Source organism: Schistocerca serialis, chromosome 9 (assembly GCF_023864345.2).
Source record: "Schistocerca serialis cubense isolate TAMUIC-IGC-003099 chromosome 9, iqSchSeri2.2, whole genome shotgun sequence".
Lineage (NCBI taxonomy): Eukaryota > Metazoa > Arthropoda > Insecta > Orthoptera > Acrididae > Schistocerca > Schistocerca serialis.
The window spans coordinates 384743256-384756133 of record NC_064646.1 but is presented as its reverse complement, the minus strand read 5'-3'; the positions used below and the strand labels follow the sequence as shown (position 1 = coordinate 384756133).

The window sequence follows — 12878 nt, the reverse complement described above, 5'->3', positions numbered from 1 at the left end:
AAAAAAATTAACAATATGGAATAAACAAATTTTATTATGTACATTTTAAAGGTACACTCTTAAGCAATTTTTCTACATAATCGACATTCGGAGTCAGGCACTAATAATATCGTGGCACAAGTTTTTCAACACCGTCTCTGTAGAAATCTGGGGCCTGCGATTGGAGTTTAGGAATCCACCTAGTACAAAAATTTGTGGTAACAAAGCTTCTCCGCCACAGTTTTATGCACGAAACTAAAATTTTGGGGAAAATGTGGAAGTTCCGTAATCGTGAAACGACGATTTTTACGAATTTTATCGTTAGTTTTCATCACTAGTTCGTCAGTCACAAAACTAGGCGTACCACTGCAGTCCTCATCGTGAACACCGGTGCACTATTATTAAAATCAGTCCACCATTGTCTCATTCGGCTTTCACTCATTATTCCTTCTCCGTACACATCGCAAAGGTCGCGATAAATTTCAATTGGTTTGCAATTTTGTCATATGGTGACATTATGGAGACCGTGGCTGTTGTTTGCAGATAAATGTTGATGGTGTTAGGACAGCAACCAGCCACAAATTTACTTTCAGTTCCTTTATTCAAAGGGTACCGTTACCGGTTTCGAATCGTTGTGATTCATCCTCAGGCGGTTTACACGCTTTCTTTATGACATGCGGTGTTTTTTTTACAGATTAATTGTCCCAAAATATAAATAATACATAATTATAAACACGCCACGGACAGATGGTTGCGTTACAGATTTTCGTTGCATGTGACTTACGTGGAACGTCGGTTTGGAGTGTTTGTTTTCGTAACAATCGTCCAATAGATGTAAATACATTCTCACTACATTCTTATTGTTGCCTGTTTAGCTGCCTCAAAGACCCACTTTGCAGCTTGGGCTACAGTAATAGAATCAATTTCCAACAAGCAGTTTTTGTCATATGCAACCGAGAATACGAGAGACAAGTCCAGGTCAGAGGATTTCCCCATTTGCGGCTTATATACAAAGTTGTAATAAATGACTGAAGCGATTTCATAAATTCACCGTAGCTACATTAATTAAGATGTTGTCACAAAACTGAACACTCATATAGCAAAACTAAAAGCTTTTGTGTTGATACAGCCACACTTCAGATTTCTGCCACGAGAGCACAGCAGTGCAAAATTACGCAAGATGGTTAGGTTAGGTTAGTGTTTAACGTCCCGTCGACAACGAGGTCATTAGAGACGGAGCGCAAGCTCGGGTTAGGGAAGGATTGGGAAGGAAATCGGCCGTGCCCTTTCAAAGGAACCGTCCCGGCATTTGCCTGAAACGGTTTAGGGAAATCACAGAAAACCTAAATCAGGATGGCTGGAGACGGGATTGAACCGTCGTCCTCCCGAATGCGAGTCCAGTGTGCTACCACTGCGCCACCTCGCTCGGTTTAGGCAAGATGGCAACAGGCCCTGAGAAAGAGTGTGTTGCGATTGAAATGCATTAACATCAGTCAGCCGTAACAGTGCAACGTCACATCAGAACGAAATTCAACAAAGATCTACCAGCTGCCAACTCCATGCGGCGATGGAATACCAGTTTGAAGCTTTAGGACGTCTCTGCAAAAGTGTGAGTGAAGAAACGGTTGACCTTGTACGGGCGAGTTTCACACGTAGCCCACAGAGGACAACGAAAAACGCAAGCACAGAGTTGAAAATAGCGCAACAGATCGTTTGGAGATCTTAAGGAACTAGAGAAGCTTAAGCTTTAATTCTTCCCCGGACTCCCGATGACAAAGTCAGACGCTTTGAATTTTTGGTACAGTTGGTGATCAGAAATTCATGTCATGGTCCCCACACTCTCCCGACGTAATCCTAGGCGAATTTTTTCTTTGGGGTTATGCGGAAGATTCAGTTTTTCGCCTCCTCTACCAACAAACCTACCAGATCTGCGAGTTCACATCAACAGTGGTCTTGAACAGACTGATCAGTGCATTCTGGATCGAAACTGGGAAGAATTTATTATTCATAGTTACAGAGCCACTAAGACGGTACACATGGAGCACTTGTAGTACATGACTTTTGTTTATTTTTTCTGTGTGTGTGTGTGTGTGTGTGTGTGTGTGTGTGTGTGTGTGTGTGTGTGTGTGTGTTTGCAAAGCACTATGGTGATAACTCAAATAATACAGCTACAGCAATTCTGTAAAATTGCTTCAACCATTTATAGTAACTTTGTACTTTCTCTTGACCATAGCTCTACCAGGTGGCATTCAGTCTCACAATGAGCAGTGGATATTATGTTTTCGCTCATCAGTGTATGTCATCCGGCTGCATGAGTAAGCAGCAAGTACTTGTGTGTAGTGCAAACCAGGAACTCCACTCTCCTAGTGTCCCACTTGAAGATGTCCTACACAGACGAGGACGAAACGTTGAGAAATTCATTCAGTTATGCTATTATAGAAGGGGAAATTTTAAATTGTAACAATGATGGTCGTGAAGGATTTATTTTATGTCCTGATGACACCTTGATCCAGCTCATTCCACACTGCATACAGGCACTTGAAGCTAGTATTAGTTATCACCACCACGTGATTAGGTGATTAATTTTCTTGCCTGATGAGTTTAATTTGTTGTTAAATTTGATTCATCTGTCGTTAATTTCCTCACAGTGACTCAATAAAGGTGGCAATTCTTTTCTTTTGACTGAATTTTGGTCCAGTTGGTAGCCTCAGCATTTATCTATCATATACGAGGCGCAGCAGGTGGCTACATTTTCTCTGCACACACAAGCTAAATATCTATCCTTGTAGTAAAAAACACCGATAGACAGTAAATATACACTGACGTGAGAAAAGTCATGGGATACCTCCTAATACCGTCTCGGACCTCCTCTTGCCCCAAGGTGAAACGTCCCCTTACAAAACTTAATGAATTACTATGCAGATAAACCTCTTACATTATTTTCAAACAGCTGAGCAGAACTGAACGTACTCAGACATTTCTCTCTTTACTTATTCTGATCAACACTAAAGTGACACACAATATTTTTGGCGCAACGCAATCTGACTTTCAGAAACCCCTACAAAAGAATGGCCCTGACTAACATTAACCTATACGTTTCACGAATCACTTACTTCACAAAAAGCTTCGTTACTCGAACTACTGCAATACAGCGAGCGCCAATACCGCTAGCTAAATAATAGATTCTAACTACTGAAGGCACTAACTACTGACACTAACTACTGATAGGCATAGTTAGCAAATGAAAGATTTTGATAGAGAACATGCAATGTATTTACCTTAATAATGTTCAAAATTCATTATATATATATATATATATATATATATATATATATATATATATATATACATATATATATATATATACACATACAGGGTGTTTCAAAAATGACCGGTATATTTGAAACGGCAATAAAAACTAAACGAGGAGCGATAGAAATACACCGTTTGTTGCAATATGCTTGGGACAACAGTACATTTTCAGGCAGACAAACTTTCGAAATTACAGTAGTTACAATTTTCAACAACAGATGGCGCTGCGGTCTGGGAAACTCTATAGTACGATATTTTCCACATATCCACCATGCATAGCAATAATATGGCGTAGTCTCTGAATGAAATTACCCGAAACCTTTGACAACGTGTCTGGCGGAATGGCTTCACATGCAGATGAGATGTACTGCTTCAGCTGTTCAATTGTTTCTGGATTCTGGCGGTACACCTGGTCTTTCAAGTGTCCCCACAGAAAGAAGTCACAGGGGTTCATGTCTGGCGAATAGGGAGGCCAATCCACACCGCCTCCTGTATGTTTCGGATAGCCCAAAGCAATCACACGATCATCGAAATATTCATTCAGGAAATTAAAGACGTCGGCCGTGCGATGTGGCCGGGCACCATCTTGCATAAACCACGAGGTGTTCGCAGTGTCGTCTAAGGCAGTTTGTACCGCCACAAATTCACGAAGAATGTCCAGATAGCGTGATGCAGTAATCGTTTCGGATCTGAAAAATGGGCCAATGATTCCTTTGGAAGAAATGGCGGCCCAGACCAGTACTTTTTGAGGATGCAGGGACAATGGGACTGCAACATGGGGCTTTTCGGTTCCCCATATGCGCCAGTTCTGTTTATTGACGAAGCCGTCCAGGTAAAAATAAGCTTCGTCAGTAAACCAAATGCTGCCCACATGCATATCGCCGTCATCAATCCTGTGCACTATATCGTTAGCGAATGTCTCTCGTGCAGCAATGGTAGCGGCGCTGAGGGGTTGCTGCATTTGAATTTTGTGTGGATAGAGGTGTAAACTCTGGCGCATGAGACGATACGTGGACGTTGGCGTCATTTGGACCGCAGCTGCAACACGGCGAACGGAAACCCGAGGCCGCTGTTGGATCTCCTGCTGCACTAGCTGCGCGTTGCCCTCTGTGGTTGCCATACGTGGTCGTCCTACCTTTCCAGCACGTTCATCCGTCACGTTCCCAGTCCGTTGAAATTTTTCAAACAGATCCTTTATTGTATCGCTTTTCGGTCCTTTGGTTACATTAAATCTCCGTTGAAAACTTCGTCTTGTTGCAACAACACTGTGTTCTAGGTGGTGGAATTCCAACACCAGAAAAATCCTCTGTTCTAAGGAATAAACCATGTTGTCTACAGCACACTTGCACGTTGTGAACAGCACACGCTTACAGCAGAAAGACGACGTACAGAATGGCGCACCCACAGACTGCGTTGTCTTCTATATCTTTCACATCACTTGCAGCGCCATCTGTTGTTGAAAATTGTAACTACTGTAATTTCGAAAGTTTGTCCGCCTGAAAATGTACTGTTGTCCCAAGCATATTGCAACAAACGGTGTATTTCTATCGATGCTCGTTTAGTTTTTATTGCCGTTTCAAATATACCGGTCATTTTTGAAACACCCTGTATATATATATATATATATATATATATATATATATATATATATATATATCTCAGTCCATGATATCCAATATTACAAATTTACTCTTTCTGATGGACACACGTCCAGATCGACCGCTCTCAAAATTCCGCCATCTCTCTCTCCACATCCACCACTGCTGGCGGCTCACATCCAACTGTGCAACGCTACGCGCTGTTCACATCCAACTGCCCAACACTACAATAGTGAATATTCCAACAATGCCAACCACCGACAGAGTGCACACAGCACAGTCAGTGATTTTCATACAGAGTGTGCTAGGCGGGAGGAGAGAAAACGTGGATTTCATGGTCGAGCAGTTGCTCATAAGCCACACGTCACGCTGGTAAATGCGAAGCAACGCCTCAATTGGTGTAAAGAGTGTAAACATTGGACGATTTAACAGTGGAAAAACGTTGTGTGACGTGATGAATGACGGTACACAACGTGGCGACCCGATGGCAGGGTGTGGGTATCGCGAATGCCCGGTGAACGTCATCTGCCAGCGTGTGTAGTGGCAACAGTAAAATTCGGGGGCGGTTACCAGCGTGATGTGTTGCTTATGAGCAGCCGCTCCACCGTGAAATCCAAGTTTTCTCCCTAACTCTCATAGTACTTGCAGTGGATCCTGATGCAGTTTGGAATTCCTGTGTGATGGTCTGGATAGATGTGTGCCTATTACACATTACGACCCTCTTCAACTATAGGCGGTCTCTGTCACCCAACACACGAGGTCGGCCTGTACGCTTTTGTGCTGTACGTGTGCCTTCAGATTTCCACTTCACTATCACATCGGAAACTGTGGAACTAGGGATGTTTAGGAGTGTGGAAATCTTGCGCACAGACGTGTGACACAAGAGACACCCAGTCACCTGACCACGTACGAAGTCCGTGAGTTCCGCGGAGCGCTCCATTCTACTCTCTCACGAAGTCCAATGACTTCTGAGGTCGCTGATATGGAGTACCTGGCAGTAGGTGGCCGCACAATACACATAATATGAAAACTGTATGTTTTTGGGGGTGTCCGGATACTTTTGATCACGTAGTGTATACAGATAGCTGTAGCCTCGTATTCACAAGGTATAATAGGCCAGAGCACTGGCAGAGCTGTGATTTGTACTCAGGCGATTCATGCGAAAAGGTTACCGACTAGATTACGGACTCGCGACGGGAATAATCAGTTTTTGAACGCGGAATTGTAGTTGGAGCTAGACGCATGGGACATTCCATTTCTGAAATCAGGAATTCCATATTCCCAGATCCACAGCGTCAAGAGTGTGTCGAGAATACCAAATTTCAGGTATTACCTCGCACCAGCTGGAAAACGCGGTGGCCGATGGCCTTCGCTTAATAACCAAGAGCAATGGTGTTCGCGTAGAGTTGTCACTGCTGACAGACAAGCAACATTGCGTGAAATAACCGCAGAGATCAGTGGGACACACTACGAATGTAACCGTTAGAACAGTACGGCGAAATCAGGCAGTAATGGGCAGCAGACGACCGACGCGAGTGCCCTCGCTAACAGCAGCGCCTGTCCTGCGACCCTGCGGAACCTGCGCTACACTAGAACACCACCATCAGCTCTTACCAACTGAGATCAGATGCAATATTACCAACCCTCGGTTAATAATCTCTTTTTTTCCAGTCTATTCTTTCTCATTAAGTATGAAAATTTCTACTATTATATAGTATTGAAAAGTATAGTATTAAAAAGTATAGTATGAAAAAGGCTTCAGATGTTGCATTAAGCTCATAAAATTCAGAGATAGAGCTGTACTTTAGCTGTAAAAACAAAATAACAATTGCAAAGGTAGCATTATAAATGTCTGGTGGGTATTTTACTGCAACTTTGCTCTCAGATTAATGTAACGACTCATAAAATATTTTTTTATGCGTTCTGACGTACGCTGTAGAGACCTGGAGGACAGGAAAAGGCTGTATGTTCCTGAAACGTGGATTCTGCTTACAATGGAAAACACACAAAGGAAAAAGAGGAACAGGTTAATAAAAATAAAGAAAAACTGAACTGGCTGTATTACAGAGCGAACGGCAAAGAAGTATGGAGGAGAAAGAGAAAAGCAAGACAGTGAAAAATTCAGCTCCTGCGTAATCCAAAGGAAGGCTTCAGATACACTGAATGGTAAAAAGAAGCACTGGATCGTAAAGAGACAGACTTAGCTGTTGATTACAAAAGTAGTAAGTAATATGAGGTCTTAGAAACGTACCTGAACTCACTGGATATAAAGAACATAGAATTTGGATCATTGGTTTGCCAGGTCACCGACACACTCCAACGCATAGTATATACACTGAGGTGACAAAAGTCGTGGGATAGCGATATGCAGGATACAGATGACGATAGTGTCGCGTCAACGCGGTATAAAAGGGCAGTGCATTCGCGGATCTGTCATTTCTTCTCAGTTGTCATTTGCTCATGTGAAAAGGCTCAACGGAAATTGACAGACTTTGAAGGCGGAATATTAGTTGGAGCTAGACGCATGGGTCATTCCATTTCGGAAATGGTTAGGGAATTCAATAATCCGAGATCCACAGTATCAAGAGTGTACTATCAGTACCAAATTTCAGGCATTACCTCCCACCACAGACAACGCAGTGGTCGACGGCCTCCACTTAATGACTGAGAGCAGCGGCTTTTGCGTAGATTTGTCGGTGCTAACAGGCAATCAACACTGCATGAAATAACTGCAGAAATCAACGTGGGACGTACGTCGAACGTATGCGTTAGGACAGTGCGTCTAAATTTGGCGTTAATGGGCTATGGCAGCAGACGACCGACGTGAGTGTCTTTGCTAAGAGCACGACGCGACATCGCGTGCCGCACGCCTCTTGGACTGTGATCTTGCACGATCAGCCGAGTCCCGATCTGAGTTGGTAAGAGCTGATGTTAGGGTTCGAGTGTGGCGCAGCCCTACGAAACCATGGACCCAGGTTGTCAAGAATGCTGTGCAACCTGGTGGTGGCCGCAAAATGGTGTGGACTGTGTTTACGTGGAATGGACTGGGTCCTCTGAGGCAACTGAACTTATCATTGATCAATTTCAGCCTTCATAGACTTCATGTTCCCAAACAACGATGGAATTCTTATAGATGACAAAGCGCCATGTCACTGGGGAACTGTTCTGAAAAACATTCTGGACTATTCGAGTAAACGATTTGGTCACTCAGATTGCCCCAAATGAATCCCATCGAACGAGTTGTGGGATATAATCGAGAGGTCTGTTCGTGTACCAAATTCTGCACCAGCAACACTTTCGCAACTATGGATGGCCATAGAGGCAACATGGCTCAGTATTTCTGCAGAGGACTTCCAACGACATATTGAGTTCATGTCACGCCAGGCTGCTTCACTACACCTGCCAAAAGTTGATCGGACACTATGAACTATTCTTCATTACTTAAACGTTTTCAGTCTTTAATACTTTCGATCTCGATCCCTGTACTGATGAGCCATCCTTTATTTTTATCGACGTTTATTAGAAGGATAAGAATGAGTAGTCCCAAGTATATTAACTATAGACTGTGTTTTAACAGGTATCCATATGCGGCGCTGGCTGAACTTTCCTACGGCCGCAAATTTGGGAAGTTCGTGACCATCCTGCTAGACCTCCATATCTTCGGCAACGCAGTACCTGATCTGATCGTGGGTGAGTGTCTGCTCAGTTTTGAAACACACAACATTGCAGCTTGAGTTCACAATAAGAAATTGTATGGCCGAATGTACATGCCATGTTTGAATGAATAGACCATGAGAACCCCATACTCTCCAGATCGTCATTCTGACGTCATCATACAATATCGCAGTGCTAGAGATCCATATGATTGCATATGTGGCATTGGAAATAGTTGTGCTCTTACAAAGAAAATAGAGGATAGTCTTTTTAGGTATTTATGCAAAAATGCTGGCCCAGGGGAGAAAGGTATGCTCCGAAACCAGGAACTTTTGCTCTGCTGCCGTAAAATACATTTCCACAACAAGTTAGTTGCACAAAAGTGTCATCGTCTAGTTGTTCTTTTTCCCAACACAACGGTCAGACCAAACAATAAATCGTCTGTTTCTATCACTTGCACAGATGTCATATTTATTTAGACGTGCGGCAGTTTCAGCTGATCCCAATTTTTCTTAGGATTCATACCACGAGCGTTCTCGAGTTTCCTCTACTATTGCATAGAAGACAGCAAGGATATATGTAGTAAGATGCCGCTGATGATACATAGTTGCTTGTCGTAATGCAGGCAAGATAAAATTTGCTGCATGTCGACACATACATAACCACAAAATCTTTGTTGAATTTTGCTTTCTCAATATCAACATGCAATGTTTTGTATGCTAATTCAGCTTGGGAATGGTGGAGATTATTTTTGTCTAAATTTGTTGTCTTTTTTCCTCGTCGTCCGGAAAAAAAGCTTAACAAACAACTGATCACAATATTTACACGTTATTTAATCTAGGTGCACCACGTTTTAAATTAAATTCAAAGTTAATAATATCTCTACGCAGATGTTTACTTGCTGGACTACTTGGACGCATCTCCTTGTTTATATGCTTTACCCAACAATAAAATCAAGTGATAGGTACTTGGTCTGTTTCGCCTGCTGTAGTAGATGGGCTGCTTCGCCACTTTTCATGTGTGCTCTGATTTGGTCCTTCAGAGCACCAGTAATTGCATTATTGCGCAATAATTTTTACCGTAGTTATCACGTAGGCTCCAAATTAGAAATCTGAGTTTATTCTGTAGAATCCAGATGCATCGAGGTCTAACTGGAACTGCATCACAGTACGTTTATAGACAAATATCAACATTCTTACCTTCATTGATAAGTAATAACGAAATGTAGACTCCATGTGATGAGGCATCAGTATGATCTCTTCTCCTGAATGGTTCCAACAGTTCAGTTAAGTTACTTAGTTGATGAGATCGAGCATTGTAGTCATCCTTAAATAAATGCTCTCTTATATCTTTATTTATCAAAGAACAACTATTTTAAAGCAGCCATGGGCGTTACATATTCTGCTCTGAAACTTAAATATTGTAAAATTATAAATGTGATAATGGTTTAGGAATACAATAAACTTTGAGAGGCACCCACATGCCTTGCTCATACTGTGGCATCAAGCAGTCAGGCCTGCAAGATGAGTGGTCTGCCAAGCGAGTGGATTCATTCTTATTTGTCGAGTAACATGAACTCTAGTACTCACAATTAAGTTACAAATTATTCTCCTGTATGAATATTACGCAACGGAAACGCATCTTTGACTATTAGTAATTTACACTACTCTGACTGTTCACTACGCACTGGCAATACCACATTTTCATTTTTTTTTAATTTTTTATTTAACGGCTTTTATCAACACGTGGCCATCGCACTGAATATGAATGGCGCACACATTATAAATTCTGGATATCATGACAACATACAATTCGAAGGAAAAGGCCACCAATCTTTTTCTTTTCACTCTCTTATTTATTCCGATAAATTCTATAACCTAAACACACAAGTTCTATAACCTACAACAATAACACATGAGAAATTCCGCCCAGTGGGCATGGCTTTACATTGGTGGTTCTCTATCTTATGGTCTCGTAATTATTTAATGCTACAGTGCACTTTCTGGATAGGATGGTGGATTTTTTTTTTTTTTATATCTCACACTTCGACTCTCACAACCATCACGACGAAACTTTCCTCCAGACCGAGCGGTACAAAAGGAACATGCATAACCCACTACCTCTGAAACTACCTTGCTACTCTCCCATGCAAACCACACATACTTAAATTACATGACATACACCACACTGCAACATGGAATACAACATAAGGAATAGTCACAACATTATAATCACATCACGTCAATTAGTATTCATCCCAGTTTCACACGACACTGCCCCCCACTTCGTAACTTTTCTTTCCTACTACGAACTCTGGACGATATATGCACGTCTTCCTGTGCAATGCAAGCCAAGTGGCGTTGCTGGATAGACGGCTGACTCACCTTGCTTCTCTCTCAGAGTATTATAGTTGAAATCAAGCGTCACACGGAAACATAACACGCAAAGTAATATTAAGAACATATTCATCACACACGCGAGTCCTCAACTGATAGCATGGACGAGTACTTCTCTTTATCCTTTGTCTCATACACAGATTGAGACTCACACAGTACTCACCACGTGGAAGTACTCGTCTCTAATTTCAAGTCCTGCACACGCCATTTCTTAAATATTTCCAACTTATAGTACACACGCTAGTAATTCAGCTTAACTTAAGCACTCGGAAGTATTTCAACTTATTGCTACACGTGGTTTCATTGTGACCGTTGGTCACTTCCGAAGATTACTACGATCCCCTTAATATTACCTGCCTGACATTTAATCCTCCCCACAAAGGTTACAGAAATTATTATTCTAAACTATTCTTAAGTATCTCACATGCATACCACGTCTCCATTCTTTTGTCATTACGGAGCACACCTAAGACAGGTCTTACCAACACTAGATACAGCGGCAGAGTGCTGAAACATGGTCGTTCTTCAGGTCCTCTCGCACCGCTGCCGAAGTGGGGGAGCACCTTCCTACCGTATTAGTCAGCCACATTTCAGGCGCTCAAAGCTCAGGTAAATTTCATCTCTTTGGTACCACCAAAGGTGACCCAAGTACCGTCTCAAAGATGATCATATATTCACATTCACTATCTGCGGTTAGCAGACGACCATACATTCATTCATTTCACAGATCTCACCAAACTGGATGTAGGAATATATTTTGTGGGAGTGCACATGTGATCAATTAAATAAATAAATTGTCATTCTCTCCCACACTGGTATCCGGCTTCGCTGTATTAATTGAAATTGAGTTATTATTAGAAAAAATATGTTGTTCTGACAAGAATAACGAAGAATGTAGTACCTATTTTCAATGTCGGGCGGTACTGTACCCTTTCAACTTATCTTACTTTATTCTTGTGTACAAGTTTAAGGTTATAATGATATATAACGTTCTTGTACATACCACGTTTCACGTAGTTTTTCCACGTGCCTCTTCGACAACAGTAGAATTGTAAGTCTGTCCACTGTTCCTTTTAATTTTCTTGGCATTATGATTCTAATTTGATGGATATGTTTTCATTTTTTTTGCCTTTATTTAACGTTACAATAACCTTTGGACCAAAACACGTAGCAGCCATAACCGCCATTTTTATTGATATACAACGTTTTTCCCACCTCAGCTTGAAAACAGAACGGAGGACGTCCGTTTCTATGGAAGCATGTCTCTTGCGACGTTCAACTTCATTCAAGTGAAAACTCAACATTTACAAAAATGTGATATACACCCTTCCGTGAGGGGGGTGTTCAATCCACACAACACTGCTCCGAGCCGTACATGTGGGCTATTGTAAAATGATTATCATTGGAGCATTTTTAAAATGTATAACATTGACAATATTTGTGCTAAATGCATTTATAGATCACTCTTCTCACTTTTAAATTAATTACAATATTACAATATAATTTAAAAACATTTTTGTTTATTTGACTCCCATCTATCCAACAGAGTGCCAATTATCATGAAGTAAAACATAAAAGTACCAATCTTCACATTATTTTCAATTCGAATCGGTGCTCTATTCTATGTTTTGTGAAACGTATTTTGGTAAATGTCCACAAGAAAAAATAATTAATTACAGTTCTGTGGCCGGCCGTGGTGGCCGATCGGTTCTAGGCGCTCAGTCCGGAACCGCGCGACTGCTACAGTCGCAGGTTCGAATCCTGCTTCGGGCATGGATGTGTGTGATGCCCTTAGGTTAGTTAGGTTTAAGTAGTTCTAATTTCTGGGGTACTGATGACCACAGCTGTTAAGTCCCGTAGTGCTCAGAGTCATTTGAACCATTTGAACAGATCTGTGTGCATATAACTTTTAGTTACACTGGCAGTAAAAAAATTGCAA

The 12878-nt window shown here is 41.7% G+C and overlaps 1 protein-coding gene across 1 annotated transcript in view; it reads left to right on the top strand.

Moving 5' to 3' along the window:
• The window catches only part of LOC126419097 (uncharacterized), a 230011-nt gene that overhangs the window by 136963 nt on the left and 80170 nt on the right, over positions 1-12878 (top strand). The window contains exon 4 of the mRNA XM_050086195.1: positions 8467-8579. Within this exon, the coding sequence (XP_049942152.1) occupies positions 8467-8579 (113 nt within the window). The remainder of the gene's footprint in view (positions 1-8466; positions 8580-12878) is intronic.